At 41.8% G+C, this 27,609-nt stretch overlaps 1 protein-coding gene across 1 annotated transcript in view; it reads right to left on the bottom strand.

The window, feature by feature from the left end:
- Nucleotides 1-27,609, bottom strand: part of HECW1 (HECT, C2 and WW domain containing E3 ubiquitin protein ligase 1) — a gene marked incomplete at its 3' end in the record, with an annotated part of 437,085 nt that overhangs the window by 83,356 nt on the left and 326,120 nt on the right. Inside the window, exons 7-11 of the mRNA XM_021706110.1 lie at nt 24,843-24,985; nt 19,682-19,782; nt 15,851-17,203; nt 10,894-10,995; nt 5,838-5,988 (exon numbers count right to left, since the gene is read on the bottom strand). Of these exons, the coding sequence (XP_021561785.1) occupies nt 5,838-5,988; nt 10,894-10,995; nt 15,851-17,203; nt 19,682-19,782; nt 24,843-24,985 (1,850 nt within the window). The remainder of the gene's footprint in view (nt 1-5,837; nt 5,989-10,893; nt 10,996-15,850; nt 17,204-19,681; nt 19,783-24,842; nt 24,986-27,609) is intronic.

Here is a 27,609-nt window from a genome sequence, read left to right as displayed (position 1 = left end):
TCGTCTAGTGTCGTTGTGGAGAATGAATTGGAGGAGAGGATTCTGGAGTTGCAGAGAGCAGGTGCGGGCTGGTCCAATCGTTTAGGTCAGATATGCTGAGGGCCTCAACCAGGCAGCCACGGTGTGCTGGGAAAGGGGAAACACCTACAGAGTGTAGGGATTCTCGATCAACTATATCTATTTGACAGCAGAATATGCACAGAATTTCCTAAGCCTCTCTGCCCTTGTTAGCCTGCTCTGCCAAATTCCTGCTATTCTGTAGGCCTATGTCCACTGTCTGCGCCTATGTGCTCCACTCCATTTTCCTTACTCCAAGTAGCCCCTCTTTCCCCTCCCCAGTGATCTCTGTTCTGCCCTGTGTCTCTCAGATGACCGAGACAACATGACCAGGATTCAGCTTCCCTTTGCCTCAAGGCACAGCAGGGACAGGAGAAGGGGATAAATTTGAGAGCTATTGGGTAGCAGAATTTGTAATAACTTTCAAGTAGATTCAACAGGAATTGCAGCCTGACTGGATATGGAGGTTGAAGAAGAGGGAGGAGTCAACTGTGAAGTGCAAGGTTTCTGTTTAGACCAGGTAGGTGGAGTTGCCCCACTGAAAAAGAGAAGGGAGAAGGATGGGAAGATGGGGAGGATGACATACTGGTGTGGAGTTGACATGCTGGCTTGGAGGTCCTTAAGGTCATGCGAGTCACACTTTTCAGGGGAATCTTGCTTATATGGGTCTTGTGCCCAAGAAAGTCATGAGGGAAGGAGAGAGGTTAAGAGCAGGAGGAGGGTGAGAGACCAAGTAGCAGGAAACAACCGGGTCTCTAAGTATACCTCAAGGTGGGGACAAGCGGGGATGTGGTGTGGCAGAAATGAGGTTCCACTGTGGCCTGGTTTCTGCAGGCCAGTGCTCCATTCTTTCCTGGACCTTATAAAGGAAGGTCTTCTCAGTGTGGTCTCCAGACCATCTGAATGAGCATCAGCTGAGTGATTGTAAAAATTATGGAAAGTGAAGTAACTTGAAAAAAATCTGCATTTTCAAAGAGTTATTTAGGTAGTTTAGTTCTTTAGGTAGCATTATTTATATCTCGGCTTCAGACTCACTGGTCTAAGGACTTTATTTTATCTTGAAATGATAGGGTTGGGGTTAGGACCCCTCTGTCACTCACTCTGACACCTGTCAGAAGCCACCCTTGCCTTTAGCAGTTACTGTGAGGCATTTCCTGAACAGGCCGCTTAGAGAAACATTTGTGTTAATTTACCACCTCAACACATCTATAGTGGGGAGGTCGTGGTGTAGGGAAGGTTGGCCCTTTTTGATCTTCCTGCTGGAATTCAGGTAATGCAGTGGGATGCAGAGCAGGAGGCACCAGTGAGAAGTTGCCTAAGTGTGAAACCTTGACCTGTTGGAGAGCCTGCCAAAGACTAAAGAGACTGCCATTGAGAGGATTCCCTAAATGACTTAAGGCAGGTTACATTTTTCCAAAATGACTCAATGACATTATGAGACCCACATGGTCTTCCAGAGCCTTATCATTCTCCTTATAAGCGGTAGAATTAATGTTCCTTCCCCATGGACCTGGGAAGGTCTTGCGGCTACTTTGACTAATATAGCTAAGTGTAATGGGATGCAGAGACCATGCTATGAGAGAGCTCAGGTCATCTAGAATGTCCCGTGTTCTGGCTGACAGTCATAGCCAACAGCCAGCATGCAGCCAGGTTGCTCCAGATACATGAGTCTTCAGCCCCAACCACCCCTGGAGTGCACCATGGGATACTCGGGAGATAACTGCCTGACTGGGCCCAGTTAATCAGAACCATAAGAAATCATGATAATATGGTAAATGATTATTGTTTTATGCTATTACATTTGGGGTAGTTTGTTACTCAGCAATAGATACCTGGACTAGGGTTTAGAAAAATGTCAAGTTTTGGCCTCTCTTTCCTTCCCAAAGTGCAGTGACCATAGCAGAGAATCTTTGTAAGTATGACCTTCTTTGATGATGAAAATGTCAGCAATGCCACAACCTACTTCCCATGTTCTCTGCTGGACCTTGGTTATCTCATGCCTTACTGAGTCAACAGCCTCAGACTCTGGGTATCAGGCCCCAGCCCTGACCTTTACTGAAGCACAGGGGCAGTTTGGGGAAGTAGGGAACACAGTGGTGTGAGGAGGAATCTCTCAGCAAGGGCAAGACCGCAGTCTCAGAGGCTCACCCTGCATTAAAAAAGAGAGAGAAAGTCTGAAAACCAGTTCTCTTCTATTTCATCAAGAATTATCTGTCAATATTTTCTACTTTTTTTGCAGTAGAAGGCTAAATATTTATTGTATGTAAAGGGTTCATGGAAATTGTTAAGATAATAGGCTGGAATACCTAATTTATAAAGGGACACACATGTATATATATACACATGTGCATATGCACAAAGCCAAACAAACAAAACCTTCCAAACCAAGCTAACCCAACCAACCAAACAAAAAACTAAAGAAGCCCCCCAAAACAAACAATTTGCATGGAAGAAACTACAGTTATTAAAGAAAAGTTTATGGGAAGAAAGTTGACCTTCTGTAAAGATATAAATGGTGTCAAAATACCAGGAACACCTCTTAAATCAGCAAAAACGAACCAAAAGATGAGAGGGAAATGAGGCTGTTGATGGCAAAGTGAACCCATAGATCCACAAAGCCTAATGTAGAAAGCAGTTAGGCATTGATATCAAATACCAAAACCATGCTCATCTCCCTTGACAGGCTCTTTTGGGAAGAGAACCCTACGGAAACACTCTACTATAAGACAGTTTTAGTATTTAACAGACCCCCGGTGGCCTTATCAAAAACAATGATAAAAGCAATAAGAAAAACATTCAACATGAGAAATTGAGTTAGCTATGCAGCAATACAAAAATGCTTATAGTGCAGAAAGCGAAAAATGAGTATAAAACTGATATGTTATCATTATAACTATGTAAGAATTCTGCACACATTTGGAAATTGAAGATGCATACATGTTTTAAAATAGCAAAATCCATAAAAAAATTTGCAAAATCCTTGGGGTAGTAAGACTGTAGATTACTTTTTCCCATTAAAACCTCTATTTCCCCTAATATGGTAGTAATTTTACAGTAACAACTAAGTTTTAGTAATAATTAAATTTATGGAAATAACTATTTTCGTAATAAGTAAATTTATAGTAATAACTAGAGAATAAACTTTAGTTGACTATTTAAAATAAGAATACACATTTACATTTTCTGGCTTGATAAAAAAAACTTGTAAAAGTAGAGTCAATTAATTCTGGATATTCTGAAAGGGTAGGAATTAACTCAGGGAACAATCTTGTACTGAGTCCTGTTAAATTTCTGGCACCATATTAGGCACTAGGGGCAAAGCGGGGTACAAAGAAGAATACGGTAAGAACATAAGAGCTGTAACAGAGGCCTGCACATTCGTGAGGCTACAGGAGAGGAAGTCCCTGGCTCTGCGTGGGGTAGATTCTGGGAAAGCGTCACATGGCACATGACATTTGAGTTAGGCCTGTAGGATGAGGGGAAGTATTCCAGGAGGGAGACAGGGAATGAGGGATTTCCAAACAATGGGAACATGTGGCCAAGTTCAAAAGGCCTGGAAGAATGTGTTGTGTTTGGGAAGTGGATGACTTTGAACCTGGTCACTGCGGACCACCACAATAGCTGACATGCTGCTATTGTGCCCTCTGCATTTCTCAGTGTATGCCTCCTTGGGAAAACATATTTGATCTTCACAATCATCTGGCTGGGAGTCAAGGGAAACCACTTCTTGCAACATGGGAAAATATTTCTGTATCGCTGCGAGCCAGCAATCATCGTAAATTTCTCCCAATGACTGCAGGTTATCAAAAAATGGCCCCTATGTGTGATCCCATGTAGGCAGATAAAAGACCTGTGGTATGCTTTCTGTGGCTGCCGTTATCACACCAAATCACAGACAACTTTAAATGCTTGAAAGCAATAGGTTAAGATACGTATTGAAAAGCCCAGATACTGATCTGAAAGTTATTTGACCTTCCCTAAGTAGGCTTTTTGACAAGAAATAGCACTTTCTGAAATCACTAAATTCCTTTTCTTTTTATCTGTCCAGATGGATGCAGCAAGTGCAACTTCCTTTTCGGCATAGTCCAGCTGCCTCTCTCAGCATGTTCAGCTCCACTGGAGGGCATAGGAATTTACATATCAAAAGCTGCAAAGCCTCTTTAGAGACCTGGTTGAAAGAACTTGGCCTAATTTTTATATTGTACAAGCTGACCATCATCACTGACTTTCACAGGTGTTTATGCCATAGGTTGGAGGTGCTTCCTTCTAATTCAGATTTATTGTTTTGCTTGGTTTAGTGTTCAAACAGCTCCTCTTATAGATAGAACCTAATGATGCTTCCCCCCATTTCTCAGCTTGCTAAACAATTTCAGCTTAACTGTTTCAGCAAGACAGACTTAGGGGCTAATGTCTGCTTGTGGAATCACAACAGTGTCTTTGTAAAATAAGCTTGCTGTGTCCTCTACATTTTTAGTTACAAGAGTTTTGTTGACATCACCACGAAAGAACCTCCCATGGATTTTTGGTCCATTCATGTCAAATAAGATTTCGTTATCAAAATTTCTCCTTGAAATATGCTTTGTTATGGTGGGAATGATTGTAGGGAAGATATGCTGCCAATGAGAATCCTTTATGGTTCTCATTAGTGATTTAAACACTGCTGTTGGAGAAAAAGGGAAAGCAAGTATCTTCCAAATGCTCAAGTAATAAAAGAATGTTCTGGTGATTTTCACCTAAAGCATGCTTCTCTCTCTATATTAGTAAAACCAGAAGTTCAATTTTTTTGTTTCTGTGTTTTTTTTAATTGTTCACTTTTTTTTTTCCTGGCTGATACAGTTATGTTTTAAAGGCATTTGCTATCAATAGGGGTGCTCCCCAAACCCAATTCTTTACTCTTTTCAGTCCCTTTCAACCTTTTCTTTACTTTCATCCTTGGTATGAAAACAAGATGGGATGTGGGTGTGATGACAAATGAAGTAAGCCTCAGTTTGCACTCCTGGTAACTAACAGCATCCCGAAGCTACCACCCTGGTCTTAAAGCACAGGATGTTGGAGATGATGCTCTGTATTAGCTTATGGCAAGAGTGATACGCTGTTTAGGGTTTTGTTTGCAGGTGAAAAGCAAAATTACATCTATACAAGTTCAATAGTGAGGGTCTAGTGTTTAGGCAAAACAATTCTCAAAAAATATTTTTAAGTATTTTTTTCTAAGATGAAGGCTTTAAAAAAACTATTATTTATGGACATTTAGCAATTGTGGGACTAGGGCCAAAATGCATACCATGGTTTATGAGAAGTTTTCTTTTTTTTCCAATTTTTCTCCAGGCAACTTTTAGTATTCTTATGCAACCTATTCTTGGAATGTTCTTAACTGTTTGAGTTCTGCACCCTTTTGACAAATCTTATGGACCAGGCTGCCAGAAAAATGCGCATCTATGTATAATTTCGCACACAATGCCTGAAGGGTTCACGGAACACTGGTATCCTTGGTGAACATTCTAGGGTTGGGGATTACATGAGAACTCCTGTTTTCAAGCCTGGGTCATTAAGAAATTCAGAGGATTTCTCACTTTTAAATGACACTCAAGCTGAACTTCTCTCTTGCCACCCGATTCTAAATCTAGCTTTCCAAGTATCTATTATGGATGGGTTTCTTATGATACTCAATTACTTTCCAGGCTCCTCATATGGTCTGAACAGAAAAATGTAAGAGGATTTCTTTAGCTGACATTCTCCTTTCACCGGGGTTTAGAGGAGCCCATTGCATACTGATCACCAACCGCCTGTTGAGTTGCTCCATCTGCTGGATGGACCCCGATCTCCGCATCCCATCTGGGGTGGCTGCTGCTGTCGGACGCTGCCAGGTGGTTGTGCGGTTCACGTGGTCCACATAAAAGACCCGCCCATGGCTGTCAATTCGAGCTTCCCAGTCTAATATTTAATAAAAAGGCAAAAAGAAAAATTAAGGACAAACTACTGACCTTTGTGAAAAGTATACCACTTCCAAGTCTTCTGCAGGTGGAACTCACCGTTGGTTCGTGGCTGAAGGCCAGACACTGACCACATCACCTGCCATGACTTCTGGGGCATTGGCATGGAATTGGGTATTCCAGAAAAGAGCTTAATGAACTCAGACTCTCTGATGGACCATTTTAAACAGTAATTGTGCTTCCTTGGCCACGCCCTCTGTTAAAATTCTAATAATTTCTAAAGAGAAAGTCTAATGTTTAATTAACTTATTTCTTTTAAAAAATTCCTTCACTGTCAGTCTTCTTGGCTACTCAAATGACAGCTGTGAAGACCGAAACAACCTCCAGTGAGGACATCCAAAGAAATCCTTTCTTTGCTAAATTCAGTAGAGTGACTAAGTTCAGTGGAGGGAAGAATGGCCCTCAGATTAAATCCAGTTTTAACTACAGTCCTAAAATACTGTACCTGCAACTTTAGATGACCTCTATCTAATAGCTATCTAATAGTAACTGATTGCCATTCCTCTTGAGAGGGTGAATGAAAGAATTTGATACCTAGGATTTCAAAACATCCTTTTGATAAGCTGTAAATGAACAGTGTGTATTTAACCTACCTGTGGCTACCAAATATCTCTGACCAAAATCAAACCAAACCAATAATGATTAAATACCCCTTTGGTGACAAATAACCATCCCAAACAGTAGAGGGAGTCTGAGGCAAAGAAAATTTCCTTTGCTTCCTAAGTTAAAAACAAAACCAAACCAAATCTAAAAGGTGGAAGTGGAGATGATACATGTAGAGGCTGAGGTGGGATGGGGTTGATGGAAAAGCCCTCAAAACCAAAAGAATTAGGAATCATGTGCTCATGTGTAAGCTTCACATAGAAGAGCAACGTCTGTGGTACGGACACATCAAATCGTGGTGGAATAGCAGCAGTATGATAAAATTATGTTGAAAATGCGTGAGACTAAAGAAGAAAAGCAAACATGACTGCAAAGGAAGAAAAACCATTCAGGCTTTTAAGTGAGAATAGCCATAGCTTTTGGGAGTAGGTCAGATATTAACAATTCTGTTGAAAACGTATAATTCAGGTAATGACATAGCAACTCTCAATTTTTTAAATGAAAAATGTTTGACATATTTATGGTTTTATATGCACACCGTATATCTGTTTGTGAGTGTTATGGTTTATGTCTGACCCGAGGGATTGCTGAATAATGCCCAATGAAAATCCAAATACCAGAAAACAACAAATTTAATTTATATGACAAACAAGAATAAATAAATATAAGCAGATTGTATACATATGTTCTAGGAGATTTTGATTAAAATTGACGATTAGATAATCTGGCTGTCATGTGTTAGTCATAAATGGAAATTAGCTCATTGATCAAATTGTGTTTACATGTGCTTAGCAGGTAATTAACCTTGATCCATAAATTTAAAATTTTTAACATGTCCAAAACTCATGTTAGTAAAAGCTGTTGGAAAATTGTTTTCTTGAATCCAACTTGACTGTCATCCAACAAAGAATGAACATTAATCTTTGAAGAGATCGTGCTATTTAACTCAACCAAACAAACCCCATTTAACACTCACTCTGAACTAGGAACTGTGCCATGTCCTGAGGACACAGAGCTGAGCAACACACATCCCTGCTCTCCAGGTGCCCACAGTAAAGGAAGGACTTCTTCGCAGACAAAGCTTGGGTCTCATAAATTAAGAAAAAAACTAGAAAATAAAGCTCCAATAATGATAACTTATCACCACGTGTTTCCATACTTTCAAATCACTCATGAAAAAATGTGGTAAGCCCAACAGAGAGGCTCTTTTGCCAATATATTAAATATCTGGAATGCATAGTGCTAATTGTATACTCTTTATAATTCAGAAAATAATAGCTAAGTGTAAGCAGAAATTATGAGTGTTTCTTGGATTGCTTTGTAAAGAAATTACTTTCACATATTTTACAAACAATGGAAAAAAATTCCAAATAGAACTGCAGGTCTCAGCATGACCTGAAAGATTCAGCACTGTGATACCATGAGTTTGTCTAAAGAGACATCTGAAAACAATACATTCATGATGCTGGGCAAGTTATAGTAGTGCAGGACAGATCAATCATATGTGACTGAAGGTCCTCTCTAACACTAAATCAAATCATGTTTTCCACAAAGTCTAAGAACAATGTAGAGCCTAATAATGTATCACCTTAAATTATTACAGTAACAGAAACCTGGAGAATTGTACATCTTAGACAATTTGAACAAATGCAAAACTATGCTTAAAGACATGACTACCTGGCTGACATCTCAAATATAACATGATCAAAACCAAACTTCAGATTCTTCCCACCAAAACTTGCTGCACCTGCAGCCTTCCTTTCCCTTTTCAGTTGAAGGCAACTCCATCCCTCTAGGTTAAAACTCTTAGGCCATCCTTAATTCTTTTTTCTCACATCCAAATCCAATCTGTCATCAAATCTACCTTCGAAATATATGTCCAAACTTGAATTACTCCTCCCCACTGTCACTGTTCTCACCCTGGTCCAAGCCACCATACTTTCCCACCTGGGTCACTGTGATAGTCTTATGTTAGACCTCACATATCTATCCTTTATCCTCATAATTTACTTCCTACACAGCAACCAGGAAAAACTCTTCAGGACATAAGTCAGACAATATCACTTCTCTGCTCCAAAACACTACAACGTCCGCTCTTTCATCTAGAGTAAAAGCTAAAGTCCTTAAGTGGTCTACAAGACTCATGTGATCTGGGCCCTGCTATCTCTCTGATCTCATCACCTGCTTCTTTCTCCCTCTCTCAGTCAGCTACAGAGGCACTGGTCTCCTGTTCCTCAAACCTACCAGAGTGCTTCCATCTGGGGATTGGCAGTGGCCATTTCCTTTGCCTGCAAAGTTCTTCCTCCCCAAAACTTGCATAGATAACACCCTTATCTCCTCAGGTGTTGCCTTCTCAGTGAAACCTACTCTAACCACTTGGCCTAAAATGGCAAACTAGCCACCACCACATATTCAAGACCTTTTACCTAATATACTTTTGAATTTCCCATATACTTGTTACCATCTAATATGCTAGGCTAGTTACTTCTAAATTATTTTATTCTTTGCTATCTGTCTTCCAACCTAGACTGTAAGCTCTGTGACAGCAGAGATTTCTGTCTATTTTGCTTACCTACAGCAGTACCTAACACAGGGTAAGCATTCCACGAGTATTTGCTGACTGAATAACTATCAGCAATAAAGTCATTCATGTATTATTTGAGATTATCTAAGAATATTCAGTTGGTAAATCCATTAATGACTCTTCTGATATTTTTCAATATTGTGTGGATAGAAAATAGAAAACTATCTGGAGAAATTTGTTTTCATTTTTAAAAGAAACTTACATAAAGTCATTATTTTGAAACTGATTTGTATATAGGTTCATTATTTTAAAATAAATTTACATTCAATTATTTATAATATCTGCATTTAAATTATTTATTACTACTTAATGGAGTGGAGGTCAACTTAGGCATACATGCATTGAAAGTTTATTTGCTGTCAGGAAAGTAACTTTTTCCTAGAGACAACATGTTATATTTTTCAGGTAAGTACTAAGTAGGAGGTATTTATAGTGATGCTGAAAGTTTGCTATTCAAATGTGGAATGTACATAAATCAGTGTATAAATAATAAAAAAAATCAAGCATCAAAAGTTAAAAAACATGATGTTTGACTTGGCCCCTGAAAAACAAATACTGTGTTCCTTTAAATTCATATGTTAAAGATGTTCCTTGTTTTCTCACTGATACTTATAATTTAAAAGGGAGAAGAATGGTATTCGTGCAAAATACATCACATTAGCAAGAACAGATGAATTAAAAAATAAGCACTTCTCCTTTTGAAAACTGTAACGGCTTCATGTAAGCACAGGGAAAAGAATGTAAAGAAACTCTGTTTCCTTACATCCTGAAAAGATCTTGTGTTTGTAAAATCTATCAGATCTTAAAGATTATATTTACCTGAAACCAAAACAGAGATGTTGTAGAATTCATGAACATACATGATGCAAGGTGAGTATATAATGCCTGGGTGTTAGTTCCTTCTTATACATTTATTAATTGGAGTATTATAAGGTTAAAGCTAGAATGATATCTAAAGACTACCTTCTTTAAACCTTACATTTAGCAGATGAAGACATTACAATTTTATTTTACAAACGATAAAACTAAGTCTCTGAGAGAGTAAATGAATTTCCCAAATTCAGATGACTAGTTAGATGATCATTAATTACACACTACAGTTACCAGGAGAAAATGATATTGAATTCTATCCTAAAGATGATATTTTGCCTGTCAACCCTAAGAACTGCAGAAGTAATTTGGAGCTGTTACCTAGGATGCAAGTTATAGTAAGGAAAGTGCAAGTTCATGTGCCTTGATAGGTTGAAGCTGTTTTATTATGTGGAGATGTTTGTGACATAACAGATCCAATAGACAACAGGATTTTTCTATCTTGAACTGCAAATTTTAAACATAAAATAGTAAAATTTGAGACTTAAGGGTCATGAACAGTTTGCAAGGACTAGACAAGTCTTGTAAAGAAATGCTCTCTATTTCAGAAGTTGAGGGACACTGAAAACACTGGGTTATCTCTACAAGATCACAGGCTGAAACCACTAGTCCAAAATAAATAAATAAATAAGCAACACCAGTTTTTATAGTAGGTGCCATATTGACTTTTGATAACAGTGTAAGGTATGGAGTTGGGGAAGAGTTTCGATGTTTACATACATATTCATACTGACCTGTTTAGACTTGATAGGAAGAGGTAAGACATAGATTTTAAAAACTAAAGCTTACTTGGTGGAAGAGGCTCATCGATTGTTGGGTAGTGATGATGTTCAGGCCTCAAGGAAGGAAGCTGGCTTACTGGCTGGGAATTATGGAGTATAGGACATTCACCTATGGACAAGATAGTCGAGACATTCAGATTCATTAATTGCTGTGGCAAAGTCATCAAAAAAGCATGGCTGCAAAACTAACCACTACAAGAAACAAACCCCAAAGAGTGGGCAATCTATTTTTTTGTGTGTCATTTTGCTACATTCACAGTTATCCATGAAAGAGGGATTAAAAAAAAAAAACACAAGAAGAATAAAATCCAAATTCTTTATGACTAATGATTTGTGCCACACAGTCCAATGTGTAGGATCGGAGTCTGATTCTATAACTACCTGAATTTCCTTGATTGGAAGGCAGCGTCAGAAAAGAACACAAGAGTAAATTAACAGAGCCTGACTTTAGCTCAGAGAAGGAAACAGGCCTGTTGGCAGGAAATGTAGCATTTAGAAGGGCCCATAAGTGCTCGGTGGGCTTGTGTAAAACGACACCTTCTCATCTGGATAAGTTTTATTGGCGGGCTACTGAGAGGTTGTTTTTCAGAGTATTTTTGAAATGAAATTCTCAAATGGTGCCTTCCCAAGACAAGTCGAGCTGGTGGGCCAAGAAGGTAAATTCCTGTGGTAGGGATGCTAAGGGCTGAGGGGCCTGAGGGACTGCAAAATTCTGTGGGTTCTTGGGACTGTTCCAGATTATTGTGAGGAGAAATCAGACAAGTCAGGGTGCTCAGGAAAGAGGAAAGGACAAGAGACAAAGGAAGTAGATAAAAAAGCAGGAAGACTGAGACAGGAAAGCTTGAAACACAGAAGTGGGATACAAGGAGGAAGAAAGACAGACATGGAGAAATTTTAGAAATAAACATATCCACAGAACGCATGCCTCAGATTATTATGGACATATCTTATACTGTTGTCAATCCAGACTTATAATGAATAGAACAATGCTCTAAGATGGTGTTGCTATTTCATGATGTCCTCAGGCATGTAGAATGACCATATGGTTAGGAGATCCACAGCACCAGCTGCTTGGGTCACATAATCAGAGGCCATTGCTCTTTATCTACAAGGGCTCAGGACAAAGGGCAGCCTCCATTCGGACTGGCTCCTCTTGCCTCACACCATGTTGGTTTTCTCACAATAGCCTCTACTGGCCAAAGGACAAAAGTCAGGCCTTTTCCTTCTTCTGCTCTCCACGGCTGATGCAAAGAGCAAGTGATGGGCCAAAAAGGAGAGACTGAAAAATGGTGGTTGAGATCACTGTGGGATTTCAAATTCTGATTATTTCCCGGACTACCTCCGTATGGAAAGGAGGATTGTTTCTTCTCACTCGAATTCCACAGAACTGATCAAAATTAAATTAAAGAGGAAGAAAGTTAGGTGGGTTGAATTTAGTTATTTAATCTCTAGCGCTAACCCGGTAAGCAAAAATAGAGATATATTCAGAAACAGAGTCCTTTCAAATGTTGAGTATATAATGTTATGTCCTGTGCAAATGCTAGTATGTTACTCAAATCCTCTGGGTCTTTGCAGATTCTAATGGAAATCAAGGAAGGTTCCCCTCATACCAGCACATAGTCCAGTGTGGACAGACTGCTGTTTCAAAGACGGGTTCTGTGTGTGAGTGGATACCACACTCATGTTTGTTTTTGTATGTGTTTAGTGACAGAAATTAAACAAAAACAATGGTACAGTTGTTATGTCATCAGCTGCTGCATTTTTAATTTAGTTTCTGAAAAAACAACAACAAACTTACCTCTTGTAATTAGTTCAACCAATCGGCTTAATTACTCCTCCAAGCTAGTGGAAATACAATATTGTCGACTGCCTGGGGTTAATGGAGCTGATCCCACCTGCTTGTAAACCCCAAGCAAATGCAATGAGGTGACCGACAAATCTCAGCCGACTGAATGGATGGAGGGCGCTGAAGAAGCAAGCAATTCTGTTCTACACAGGGACACAAATCCACGTAATCACGCTAGCCTCAGATACAAAGCAAGTGTTCACACCCACCAGAATCTCCCAGAAGGAGACCTCTTTCTCAGCTAAAAATAAGTGAGGTCCTTTTAACTTCTGTTTAAAAATAATATGACCAAGTTGTAGATCGGCTGCCTAGAATATTATCTGAAGCAGAGTGATTTACACCTAATATATGTGAACATTTCCAAGGTGCAGGAAATGTAAGTTCAGAGGACGGCCTTCGATGCTTTATGTAACAGTACTTTAAGCTGCTTGTTTCCCTGGAGGAGCCCTCCTTCTGTGAAAGGCAGAGCGCCTTTATAGTATCCTCTCATTTAACTCTTCTAGTAACCCTTTTGAGGTCGATCCTACAATTACACCCATTTTGCACATAAGCAAACAGAGCAGTTAGGTAACTTGGCGAGGAAGTGGTAGGACTGAATGTGAATCCAGGAGGCCAATCTCCAGGGCCTGAGCCCACAACCACAACATTATATTGCTCTTTTCATTCATCTGCAGACAGTTTTAAAGAACTGTTTTTAATCTGAACTTTGAAAAGAGGAGGTTTTTATAGAGGGAAAAGAAGTTCAGATTTATAACAGTGTTCCTCCATAAATTGCTGCAGAGTCCTCTGTGGGAGCATGTGAACAATAAATCGATCTTGCTGGATCTAATGCAACTTCTATAGTGAAAGGATTTGCAGCTCAGAAGTCTTGGTGAAGGGGCAACACTGATTCTTGTGGAAGCAGAGGGCACTCACATATGCACATTTCAGGCAGGCAGTGTCAAAGCCCTGCTTTCTTTGAGTACCTGCTGTTGTGAAGCCTGGTGGGTGGTGAGTGAGGGACAGTACCACAATGCATCTGCAGTTAGCTCTGGGTCTCCCTCCTGAGGCAAGGAAGGCTGGCTGTGAAGAAGTATGTGCCAGCGTCTGCAACTGCCTTTGTGAGATCAACAGACCCTCTCAGAAATCTTTGAATTTTCCCTTATCACCACCATAATGAAGCATGTAGGTGCTTCTTAACCTTTTCTGAGTTTAATCTGAAGAATTCGGGAATTCAGAAACTTCTTTAGAAACTGCTGTGCAAAAATTGCTGTGACCCTGAAACATTTTCCTGCTTTTACTCTGCTGGACGGTGAGCCCCTCAAGGGCATGGGCAGTGTCTTTTTTTGGTAAAACACGATCTGATGTAAATTTACAAATTTATATTGAATCAATTTTCAATGAACTATGTATAGATTATCTCCCAACATGGGGGCAAAAATACTATGTAGGCTAAAGTAGAGTTGTATGGCTCTGAACTAAAAAAAAACTGTTATGGAAATGTTATTACACTTTTTGTGGCCGAAAAAAAAAAAAAAGCATTCGGTGAAGAGTTACTTGATTTTACCTCTTAACCCACAGAGTTTGAAATAGTCACTGCCTGGCCCTTTACAGGAAAAGTTTACAGACCTCTGGCCCCAAACATCCCTGCTGGCTTTCTTTCTACGAGTGCCCTTTTATGTGGGAATCCCCACATCTCATATTGTATTATTTTTAATTATGTTGTGATTAGGAGTAATATCCATACATTATCTGATGTCAATCTATCTTCCTGCACCAGGGTCTTGATCCCATTAAACACCCTGGATCCCTCAAAACATCCTTGTGCAAGAAGGGAATTTTCTATCCCTTTCTACTCATGGAAGGGACCTTCCATCACACTTATCATGGGTACCTTTTCATTCTGTCTGTCACCACTTCCTTGTTTCTCTTTCTCTACTGATTTCCTGGGGCTTCTCCTTACCACACATGCCAGCTTCTCTCACTCTTTCTTTCTCTGAAAGGTAGAACTGGGCATTGTTGAATATTTACATTTTTTATGCTTGCTTTAGTTCCTGTTTAAGAAACTTTGTAGGCATCAGGGATTTGTATAGGTGCTAAGAATTCAAACATAAAGAAGACACAATTCTGGCCCTTGATGAGCTTACAGTCTAGAGAGAATGCCACCACCTTTTGTTTGGAGGCTAACAAATAATAGCAGAACAGCAGAATAGCAGAGGCTATGCTTTTCTCTTTTAAAACAACTGAATTATTTTGTATTAGGATGCAACTTTTCAATCCCCTCCACCCCATGCCACTGTCACTTGACTGGAAGATAGTTCCCAATCCTGGATAAGGAAATGCAAATTGATTTAATATATGATTCCACAAGTATGACTAAGAAGGAACATTTTTGGTTAAAATACAGAATACATTTTAAAACTAAAGGTGGCAGCTTTGGAATTAGAATCTTATTTGAAACAAAGTGATTTACACATTCATGTTATTCTTCCCTTCCAATAACCGAAAAAGCCAAAAGCAACAACAACAACAACAACAAAACAAAACCAACAATAATAACGAGAATTAAGCAGACAGAAATAATGACAAATAGATGTAAGCAATATACGTACAAATCCATACACACATGGACCAGCTGCATTCTAAAACAGAGGTAAAATCTGCATTCTTCAACTTATATTAACATTTATTACTAGTCTTCCATGTGTTTTGGAAGTCAGCAGAGCTTTTACACATTATCCATCTAATGTTGAACATAGATTATTTCCCACATACTATTTGATATTAGACTTGGGGCTCTGGTTCCTGCCAAAACTAGAAGGATAATACGTACACTAACCAGTACTGGTGATTAGTTAAAACAAACAGAGAAGCACACATACAAGTGCACGCTCACAATCAGCTAGTCATAATTCTCCTTTCGTGTCTGAGACACCGGGGGTGGTGGCAGCTACTCAAAGTCACCTACGCTCTTATACACAGATGCACATGCACACATGTACGTACAAGACAGGCGTACATTGCCCCAGCAACCCCGTTTGGAGACAGACCAACCCCCTTCTGTTTTTTAAACCGTGTTGGTGACACCTGTGTCCCCCTGGTGGTCCTATTCTCACTCTGATCAGGTTTGAGGTCTAACCTTCTCTCCGTTGGCTCGGGCCTGCCACGGGGGACTCCAGACCTTCAGCGGTTCTTGCCACGTGCCCGCCAGGGGCGGCCAGCTCGTCTTGCCAAGGCCCGGCTCCGTTCGTGGACTCGGGGTCCAGCTCGGGGCTCTGCACCGAGTCGGGCACCGACTCGAACGCGCTGTTGTCCTCCTCCTCGTCCTCCTGTGAGGAGAAGACGGTGCTCTCGGAGATCTTGGCGCTGTCCACGGAGGAGAAGCGCGTGTGGCTGGCGAACCTGTTGCCGTTGTAGCAGGAGGGGCTGTAGCAGGAGGCGCTGTAGCAGGAGCTGCTGTAGCAGGACGTGCTGTAGCACGAGGAGCTGTAGCACGAGGGGCTGCAGCAGGACGCGTCGCAGCCCTCGCAGCTGTGGTCCCCGCCTTGCCGGGGGCTGGAGTCGCTCTCGCTCCCCGTGCTGGGGTGCGTGTCGCTGTCCGGGATCGTGCCGTTGGCCAGGCCGGGGAAGTGGCCCCCGGAGTGGCTGGGGGGCGCCATGCCTGGCGTGGCCCCCTCGGGCTCCTCGCCGTCCTCTCCCAGGGCGGGCGGGTCGGCAGCCACCGTGTCCACCTCGCTGAGCCCGTCCTTCTCTGAGGAGTCCTTGAGGGTGGACTCCTCCTCCGCGCCGTCCTCCTCCTCGCCGGCACCCCCGCCCTGGGCAGAGGGCAGGCTGTGCAGCAGGGTGTGGATGCGGATGTAATGCGTCCGGGGGGTCTCGGGGTCCCCGCAGGCCGATGCGATCACCGTCTCCAGCTCGGACACAGGCAAGGAGCATGGCCGGCTTTTCCTCTTCGCGGAGGTTCGCAGCTGCAGCCTGCCCTCTCCCCAGCCCAGGGTGGACACGTCGCCCTCCTCCTCCTCCTCCTCCTCCGGCTCCTTCTCCCTGTCCTCCGCTCCAGCCCGGCTCCCCGTCTCCGCCTCCTCCTCCTCCGTGGGCTCCTCAGGGCCGGCCGGGGCTTCGCCGTCCTCCAGCAGCAGCGGCGCCTCCTCGTCCAGGTCCAGGCCCTCGGCCAGTTCTTCCGCACTCGGGGCAGGCTGGGTGTCCTCGGCCAGGAGCTCCTCGGCTCCTTCCGGTCCCACAGGGACCGTGCCATCATCTCCCGCCTCAGTGGTGCCTGCGGCTTCCTCACCTGGTCTGGAAAGCTCCAAGCTCTGGTCTCCGGAACCTTCCACGACACTGCCCTCGCTCGGCAGCTCTGGCTTCGAGGTCTCCGAGGCCTCTGCTGCATCGCCCGGAGCCTCCCCACCGCTGCTTTCCACCAGGTTGTTCATGGGGCTGTCCTGAATTTGCGTCGACTCAGGCTCGGTACTCAGGGAGATCTCCTCATCGTCTGCTGGCAAGAGGAAAAATGTATCATTCCTTCTGGAAGAGAGTACCGTGGTGTTCAGACACTCTGTCCACCATATAAGTGGGTGCTAAGGGATTTCTACATTAGTGTATTGGATGTAGGGGTTGATGAGGGTTTCTCACCAGCCAGAACTCTGCTGAAAATTTTTATAAGAATGCAAGCTCATTACGTGAATGACAACTTGCAGTCATGGATATCAAGGGGGGGAACTCCCCCCCAAAATCAAAATTATTTTTTTGGAGAGCAGGTCCCTTGTAGGGCAGGCTTCCTGCACTAGATAAGTGTTCTAGGAACCCATTGGCATCAGTGTACCAGCTCGTATTGTTGTGAGAGGCTGCATCCAGCTTCAGTGAATTACTTTTGGAGATTCTTTCAATGCATTCGCATATTTCATGGTGAGTGATTTAGAAACACACCTGCCCACACCGTGCTGGATGGTCAGCAGTTTTTGATTAAAAATGGCATGACCCCTGGGCCCCACCCTTTCTATTCACTCCATCTCACCGTGAGTGACTTTTTTTTTTCCTTGATGAAAAAAACTCTCAAAGGAAATGTTTTGCTGATGTGGAAGAGGTGAAACAAAAAAATGGCAGAAGCAGAAGCATGAAAGGACATTAAAATTGATGAGTTTAAAAAGTGTTTTGAAGCTGGGCTCGGTGGCTCAGTCTGTAATCTGGTGCCTTTGGGAGGCTGAGGTGAGCGGATTGCCTGAGCCCGCAGGTTCAAGACTCGCCTGGGCAGCGAGACCTCATCTCTACAATAAATCAAAAAATCAGCCAGGCGTGGTAGCGCATGCCTGTAATTCCGGCTACTCAGAAGGCTGAGGCGGAAGGATCGCTGGAGCCCAGCAGGTCGAGGCTGCGGTGGCCGGGAGTGGCTACTGCACTCCAGTCTGGGCGACTGAGTGAGACTCCAATTCAAAAAAAAACCAAAAAAAGTGTTTTGAGCAGTGGAAAAAGCATCTCAATAAGTGTATTACATCAAACGGAGAGTACTTTGAAGGTTACTGAAGTTTAAACATGTAAGAATAAATACAATTTTTAAATTCTGCTTTTAGGGGATTCCCCCTCATATTTCAGAATTCTGTTTCAAGGGAAACAGAATTTCACTTTTTGGTTAAAATATTGAAAGCACCAGCATTACCCCAGTTCTGGGCACAAGGCAGGTGCTCAACAATGTTTGTTAGATGGAATGACCTCCAGTAATGAGGGTGGTAGGAGGGGTGTTTATAGTCTTTGATGATCCCTGGAAAAGTTAATTATATTTGTTCAGAATACAATGGCTCCTGCAGGGTGGGAGGATGGATAAGCAGTATTCTTAGGCAAAGAGAGAAGAAAAGGTTGGATGAAGAATGGGAGCCATCATCCAACAGCTCAGGCTGGAAGGTTTCCAACATTTGGAGTTTATTGCAATTTAAAAAAAAAATGAGGTCTCTACACCTAGCAGCCATTCTAGGAGTGGCAACCAATGCTTAACTCTACCTTCCTGAAGCTGCTCTCTTGGATTTCTGCCAGATCTGAACATCCCCATTTCAGATGCACTAGTGCAACTCACCAGTCAAAGAAAAAACCTGTGGTGAACTGTGAAGTTGCCATTATGGCTACACCGAAGGAAGAGTCAGTTTTATTATCAAAATGTTAAAAAAGGTTGAATATAAAAAGGCAAAACAGTCAAGGTGTTTTCTTACTATCTAAGTTGTACGTTAGGTATGCAAAAATACAGTGGAGTTTAATGAGCGGGTAGTGATAAACTCCAGACTCTAAGTTCTCAAAAACTTCATTAGTCTTAACGGCAACTCATAAATGTGGTCCAGGAGGCCCCAGCAATTCTCAATGTGATCTGTACTTAATTATAGGGGTTGTGGGAGAAGAGCAAAGGTAGAATTATGAGGCATCTTACTCTTATTTGGAAATATGTTTTGGCATGAAAAACTGAATCCTGGGTAATTCTGAAGTTTTCTGTCCAATTTATATTTTCCATTTTCTCTATGATATTATAAACATCCATTGTAAAAATCCTAGTTCTTCAATAGCATGACATTCTTCAACAACTAGCTAGTCTATTTCTAGTTACTAGGTAAAAAGAGATGTTTTACATCCGTTCCTCCATCCATGTATACAATGGTTAAACATCTATTGAGCACCTCCTATGTGGATTCTGGCAGTAGAATGATAAGACAGGGCTCTAAATCCACATTGGCCTCATTGTTGACCCCCACTCCACTGTCTAACCCTCTACTTTTGGGTCATCAGAATGAAGAGGAGTCTCTCAATCAAGGGGACAGCAACCTGGCTTCCATAATAGATCACTGGCTTCTGGGCCTCAAATGGAAGAGAGGATAGAGAACCACAAAACCTAGGACATGTCTGGAGAGAACCATGGTTATTGTATTTTATAGAAAGGAACCACGCTTATGTCACATAGGCCTAGGACAAGACATGAAGTTCGTGCTGAAAATACCTGGGTGGATGGAAGAAGTGATCTCAAATCGGAATTGCAGCTGTCCACTCACATGATCTGTTGGAAGCCTGCGGCCAAGTGTGTAGCTGACCACCCTATCCCTAGAAGGAAACAAGCATCATTACACATCTGGTCAATACCTCTCCCCTTAATGACCATACACAGTGTGCTTTCTGTGCCCTAGGAGGTAGGAGGTGATGACTTGCTCAGGTACATAGGAGACCACTCTAGATAAAGATGAGAAAGCATGTATGCTCAACGGCAATACAAAACCACAAGGAAATACTTATTAACTACAGATGCTCCTTAACATACGATGGATTACAACCTGATAAACCCATTAACCTACAGAGCATCATAGCTTAGCCTAACCTTCCTTAAATGTATTCGAAACACTTACATTAGCCTACTGGGGGCAAAATCATCTAACACAAAGCCTATTTTATAATAAAGTGTTGAATATCTCATGGCATTTATTGAACACAGAACACTGCAGAGTACAATATCAGTTGTTTATCCTGTGATTGCAGAGTCTACTGGGAGGTTTGGATCACTGCTGCTGCCAGCATTACAAGAAAGTACCAATCACATATTGTTGGCCTAGGAAAAGATAGAAATTTTTAAAAGTACAGTTTCTACTGAGTGCATAGCACTTTTGCACCATTGTAAAGTCAAAAAAAATGTTAAGTCAAACCATCGTAAGTCAGAGACCACCTGTGTTCCAAAGCAGGAGTAAGCAAACTACAGTCAGTGGACCAAATCTGGTCTACCACCTGTTTTTGTATGGCTGTGAGCTTTGTGTATTTTTAAATGGCTGGAAAAAGCAACAAAAGAAGAGTAACGTTTTGTGGCGTGTGAAAATTATATAAAATTCTAACGTCAGTGTCCATAAATAAAGTTGTATTGGAGCGCAGTCATGTCTGTTAGCTTACTTATTATCTGTAGCTACTTTCATGCTACAATGGCAGAGTTGAGTTGTTTGACAGAGACCATGTGGTCTGCAAAGCCTAAACTACTTACTATCTGACCCTTTACAGAAAAAGTTTGCTAACTTGTATTCTAAAACAGAGAAAGAGAGAGAATTTAAAAAGACATGGATAGTCTTTGCTTGCTTTTCCTGTGCAGATTGCCATTTTCCAAATATGCCCTTAATGATGGACAGTGCCAGCAAATGCATATTTTGTGGTCTGTATGCAGTGTCTAAGAAAGGATGCTGTCATGGTTACTGGAGAGTGAGTGGGTGCTGTGGAAAGGCATCTGCTTCATGATGGGGCAGAGCAAGACTTGTAGCTGGGTTCTCTGGTCTCTGGGCTGTCAGGCTCCCACATGTAGCTACCCTGACTCTCCATCCTAGGCTCTGGTGCTATCCCCTCTACCCACTCAAAGCAATTTCTTAATTTCTAAGAAGAAAGCTATCTAGAGGCAATCAGCCTGAAGCTTTGCTGTTACATTTTCATCAACAATATAAATTGTTTTATATTATCCTCCACCTTGGCCTAAATAAGAAGAATGATAATCTTGGGTGTTCAGAAATGAACACATTCAGTGTAACCAATAAATAACAAAGTATATCCCCAAACCACTTGTTACTCAGATGACTCTTTAATCCATTTATTAATTTGTGATACTCAAATTGAAAGATAAATCACTGACTGGTAGTGTTTTAATGTTTCTTTCTAGAAAATGATGGCATTACGAAACAGACAACATATATCCTAATGATTCCCTGACTTAGTATTCTTTGATAAGCCATAATTTAGACTTCGGAGTTTCTTGGAAGATCACTAAAGACAACATTATATGTAGGAAGAATAGGATGAGCCTCGGAATTCTGTCTATTTAGAAGGGTCTTGGTCAATACTATGGAGTAGGTTTACTGTGACCATAAGGAAAACATCCTGAACCCAAAATTTAATTGCAATCAGGGAAGGCCTAAAGATGAGCAGACAGGGACACAAAGTTAAATTTATTATGCTTTATGTTGGCTTTCCAGGTTTTCTTTCCTTGGCTTTTCACTCATCTAATCAACAAATATTATTTGAGTCAGTGACATGTAAAAAGTGCTGCAATTGACACAAAGCATGTCATACATAGCCCCTGTCTTTAAGTAGCTTACATCCAGCTGGGGCATAAGGTAGGACTACCAAATATTGCTTCAGGGCAGCTGGTGACATGTCCAAGATGAGATAGTGAAGATGAGATAGTCAGGGTCAGAGGCAGCCAGCCAGCTAAAGGCTGGGATGTTACAGGCCAAGAAATCAAGGGAGTACTAGAAATGAGTGTGTGTATGTATAGGGAGGAAAGGTTCAAATATCCGAGGACAGGGAGGCAGCTGGTGCAGGTGGAGTAAAACGTTTCCAAAGCAATTGATATAGAGGGCTTTACTGGCATTTCCTGAGAGCAGGGGGAGGCTGTGGTGAGAATTGGATTCGCTTTTGTTATGGGTGCACTCTGGGGTCCTGCTATGGCCCAGGCTGGATGCAAGCTGAACAACCACTGCTTCCGTGGCCATCCCTCCAACATCCTGCTCCTACCTTCCTTGGGGCATCTCTGGTGGAAGGGGCAGCACTACAGAATGGCTTCCAGGAGCGTGGGAAGCAACAAGCCTTGGCAGAGGCGCCACTCCACCCAGCCACCAGGGAATGGTGTGCCATCCTTTCAGAGGGGGTGGGAGGAGAGCATGTCCATGGCTTGCTAGTTGCTTTCTCTTGGAGGAGGTTTAGGCTCAATTATACTCTATCCGTGCCCTCCATTACCCTGGGTGGCAAGAACACTGGGAAGATCATAATTGACCTTCATCTGGTAGGTGACACCCTCCTCTACCTCAATTACTTGCTTTTACCACCTGGGGATGTGCTTTTCTGTAGTGGGAGACGGGCAGGGTGGGACAATTCCAAGGAGAAATGAGTCAGCAGCTTCTGCTTATGAAAGTATCATCATGGGACAGCAGATAGGTCCTCTCTGTGCTAAAGCGAGCAGGAGAGAGAAGTTGGGTTCAACAGGTACAGATTGAATATCTAATACATGCTGGGCTGCAGTGTGCTCGGTGCTAGGGTGGGCAGAAGCCTTCTTCATAGCCCCACTTTTTGTCTCACAGGGGCTACGTATGACATGCTTTGTGTCAATTGCAGCACCTTTCACATGTCACTGGCTCAAATAATATTTGTTGGTTAGATGAGTGAAAAGCCAAGGCAAGAAAACCTGGAAAGCCAATATAAAGCATAATAAATTTAATTTTGTGTCACTGTCTGCTCCTCTTTAGGCCTTCCCTGACTGCAATTAAGTTTGGGTTCAGGATGTTTTTCTTATGGTCACAGTAACCCACCCTGTTATGGTCTGAGTATCACTCAGCTGCTCCCCTTGATACCAATAAATCAAAGGGGCAGGGTAGAAAGAAGTTTATTTCTGAGTTCGAATCCAAGGAGCAGAGCTGGACTCAAGGTCTTTCTAAAATGGTTCTGCTCACCCTCCAGGCTTTTACCATTCACTTTTATAGTCCAGAGTTGCTGGTACCTATACATTAACCACGTGACCAGCAGAGCATTGCATAAAAGTTAAGTTACAGCTGCATTTTGCATTTAGATAGTGATATTTAGAGTAAAGAAAGTTTACAAAGTCTAAGACATCAAGCATTGCAAAAACCATGCAAATCACAAGCCTTATGATTACATTGATATTATATAGTTCAAAGAAAAGGAGTAAATAGGGATTTTCTTTGGTCATAGTCTGCAGGGAAGTCAAGGATCCCCTGAAGCTACTTATCGGGAGTGCATAGAAAACAAGGGAATTCTCAGTAATCTGTTCAGGAGTGTACAGGAGTTCTTGAATCCCGCCCCCCCTCCCATGCCCTTCTCTGTGGGTTGTGGCAACATGGAGGGACAATTAATGGTCCCTGTATCAACCCCCTGGCAGAGGTATTAGCAGCTGTGAGAGCAGCCAGTAGGGCCGAGAAGGAGAGAAATGGAAAGCGTGGCCCACAATAGACTAGACAGTCAGTCCCAGGAACCCTGTGTGAAGCCTGTTTGGGTGGGGAGGGGCACTTGGGCTCTGGAGATAGGCAGGTGTGCTTCTCAATTCTAGCTGCCTCTCTGCCACTCACAAGCCTTAGGCTTCAGTAATTATTTATCCTTTCTAAGCTGCATTCCATCTTTTGGAGGAATGGTGATAATGCTACCTTACAGAAACCTTGTGAGGACTAGCTGAAACAACAAAGATCACAAGAACAGAGTACCATATGTTCTCACTCATAAGCAGATCTTGAACAATTGTCATAATACTATAAAGAAGGGATTGGCAGTAGTGGGAAGCTGCCAGGGGAGGGGGGGGGTGGGATGGCAGTTGAGGGAAACTGCCAGGGAAGGGAGGGGCACACCTCATCAGCAAGGTTACCTGAATAATGAACATTTGTATACCTAACCCTGAATTGTGCCCCACATCTTTAAAATAAAATTAAAAAAAGACATTTGGAAACTCTGCATGTTTTTTTCTCATTCCTTTGCTATCTTTCTAAGCATTACATTGTATGTAAGCGTATGTTATGAACAGAAAACATACCTAATGTTTTCAAATATAGTTGCTGTTACCAAAAGAAATACCGTATTATACATAAGGATTTTATCTGGCCATAGTCCACTTTAATGGCAACCATGAGTGGATATGAATGCAGAAGAGACAAAACACAGAAATACATTCTCATATACAATTGAATTCTGCCATGCTTTCCATTTTTCATCTATGTTATCTAGCATTTTCTGTAAATATTAGCATCTTTTACGATGCTCTGCCCTAGTAACTCAGCATTTCATCTTGTTATGGAAATGTTGCATATGATTAAATTCTATATCCAGCAGGCATATGAATGAAATAATATTCTTCATAGTAAAACAAGCTTTAGTTTCTAGCTGTAAAGAAATATGCCACATTGAGGGCTCCTTTTAATACTGTCTCAGGATTTTTTCCTCTCTTGCATAAGTAATCAGGAATACACAAGTAAGGGGAAAGGGAAGGATGAAACATAATTAATGGGAGAAGCCAAGGAAATACAGCAACACCATCTTAGTTTGAATTTCTTTGAGACTATACTGTTGGCAGCCTACAGGCCCCCCTTGGGCACGACCTGTTGGCCAACTCTAGTGGTAGTGAGAGCTCAGTCACAGTTTACCCTATAGCGTGTCTCTCCAGGAGTCTCTGGACAGGCATTGACAGCTTTCCCAAGAAGCGCTTGATGATGGGACGGCTCTTGGCAAACTTGTCCTTCACCTCAATTTCCAGCACGTCAGTAGGCAAGGACACAAAGCTGAATTGCTGCAATGAAAGAATATGTCACATCAATTAACTGAGAAGTTCGAGGGCTGGCCAATTCCCAGTCCATCTGCCTTGATGACATCACTGTAAAACACCCCAGCTGTTCTCTCTCTCTCTCAAGGTCTTAGAAATGCTGTGAACCCTATTTATTCAGTAAATGAGGGTCAATGACAAGATGCTTCCTCAGGGCTTAAAAATAGGGTTGTTCTTTGAGACTCAAACAATAAAATCAGCACACTTAAAGAGAAAGAATGCCACCCAGCCCTCATCATACTTGACTGAAGTAATTATCATACTTAAAGAAAGATCTTGCACAAACTCACCTATTACTAAGGAAATGCACTTTAAATCAACAGTGCAATATATTTTTTTATGAGGATAATGGTAGAGATTTCTAAAAGTTTGATAATACCCTGTGTCTTGAGAGGGGGAGGAGACAAGAACTCTCACTGTAGTGGTGGCAATGTGAATTGATCTGACCTGTGGGAAGGGGATTAGCAATATTTACTGGCATTTAAACTCCAAGTTCCCTTCAACTCTACATTTGGGAATTTTCCTTCTGTATTAACTTTTATAAGTGTGCAGAAAATACATTTTTACAGGAGTGTTAATTAGAGCATTATTAACAATAGCAAAAGACTGGGAAAAACCCCAACTATTTACCAACTGATTACATGAAGGATGGTTAAGCTTTGAAAGACAACTCTGCCATCATTAAAGATAAAGGGGTAAATCAATATGCACCGGCATGAAAAGATACCTCACACACTAAAGGAAGTACAGAACGATATGAAGAGTGGGTTCCATTTGTACTTTGAACTTCAGAGAAAGTGCCTGGAGGGATACACCCCCAACTGGAAACTGGAGGGAATAGGATGGTTAGAGGAGGGAGACAACAGGTCTTTTACATTTTGTTGCTTTTGAGTCTAAACTGTTCATTTTTTCACACCATAGCATATGGTGTGACTTTTAGAATAAAAGCAACAATTAAAAGTAGACGGTGACCATCAGAAGTTGGCTTGGTCAATGGTAAAAGTGTAAAAAGGAGACTCAGGAAGGTAAATGTTGGCATTGCCCAGCCAGGACTATCTGGGAGGAGGAAGTCTTAATTAACATTGAACATTACTGTACTCTTAGTCAAGGACCATAAAACAGCTGACATATATATTTTCTTTTATTCGGATTAATTCCTAACAGCAGTCTTTCAACTTTAGTTGATTTCCGTTTATAGAGGTTAATATTAATATTGCCTCTGTAGCAGTCAGGATGAGCTAGGGCATGCTACAGTTTCAGCCATCTTCCAAGTCTCATGACTTCAAATGGTAAATTTGTATTTCTTGCTCATACTCTCGTCGTGGGCTGATGGAGCAGTCACCTTCTCAAATATTGCCAGTCACAGTGACAGAGAAAGAGAGCTCCAGAAGCTCTGCTTCCTGCAAACAAGTGTCCATTGCAAACACAATTTCTCATCAGAACTGGATACAGGCCCCAGGTGATTACAGAGAGCAGGAAGTATGATCCTACATACTGGGATGTATATGGGAGGTACTGTCTGGGAGGTAGAAAGCAGAAATATTTGGCAAACAGTAGTAATGACTTCCACCGTCTCCATGTGGTAATTCTGATTTCTACTATAAATTAGTGAGAAATAAGAGTGGCGATTTATTTTCAAATTGGAGCCTAGCTTATCTTGGGTTCTCAAGTTGGTGTCTAAATGCTTTGTGCTTCTCTTTTGTTGATTCATTTCCTGTTTCTTTGTGCTTTTTTTCCACGGAATTTTTACTTTGGCAGGCTTCATGTTTAAACTTTTGGTGGTATCCAATCAGAATGGTAATTCTGTAAGATGTTCGGCAAATAGGACATACAAATGAAATGATTCTGTAAGTTAATCAAAGTATGTCACATAGGCATTGTACGGGAGAGCCTGTAACTTCTGCAGAATTCCTCTAATGAGGAACCAGGAGAGGGATCTGAGTTTTAGGGATAAAAATGTTGATTCTTCCTGCTTCATTATGGCTGCCCACCAGACATCCAATCTTGCAAGACCATCACTAAAGTCTCGCTTCTGCTGTATTCCACGTATCTGTGTCCATCCTTTGATTTTGTACAGGTAAGTTTGTTTCTCACAACTGCTATATACTTCCTAAGTACCAGTCATTCCTGCTACTGAAAGAATTGAATTGTGAGCAAGCCAAGTTTGAGGATCAAACCCAGGAATAGGTACCAGTTTAAGAAGACCTGCCTAAGTGAAGATCCAGCCCCTTAACAGTCTTAGGTCCTTAAAACCTCTATATCTTTGGTTCAGTTATTCCATTCTTTAGTATATTATAATAGGTTTTTGTTGTTTTTTAAATGAGTCTTACTCTTTTACCCACGCTGGAGTGCAGTGGCATACTCATGGTTACCACAGCTGTGACCTGTTGGACTCTGGCAATCCTTCTTCCTCAGCCTTCAAAGTAGCTGGAACTACAGGCATATGCCACCACTCCTGGCTAATTTTTTGTTTTATTGTAGAGACGAGGTCTTGCCAAGTTGCCCAGGGTGGTCTTAAACTCCTAGGCTCAGTCAATTTTCTTGCTTTGGCCTCCCAAAGTTCTGGGATTACAGGCATGAGCCATTGCACC

The sequence above is a fragment of the Carlito syrichta genome, unplaced genomic scaffold (assembly GCF_000164805.1).
Source record: "Carlito syrichta isolate Samal-C Ts95f unplaced genomic scaffold, Tarsius_syrichta-2.0.1 Scaffold315149, whole genome shotgun sequence".
NCBI lineage: Eukaryota > Metazoa > Chordata > Mammalia > Primates > Tarsiidae > Carlito > Carlito syrichta.
Note: the sequence above shows the minus strand (reverse complement) of the source record. Positions and strands in the feature narration are given on the sequence as shown.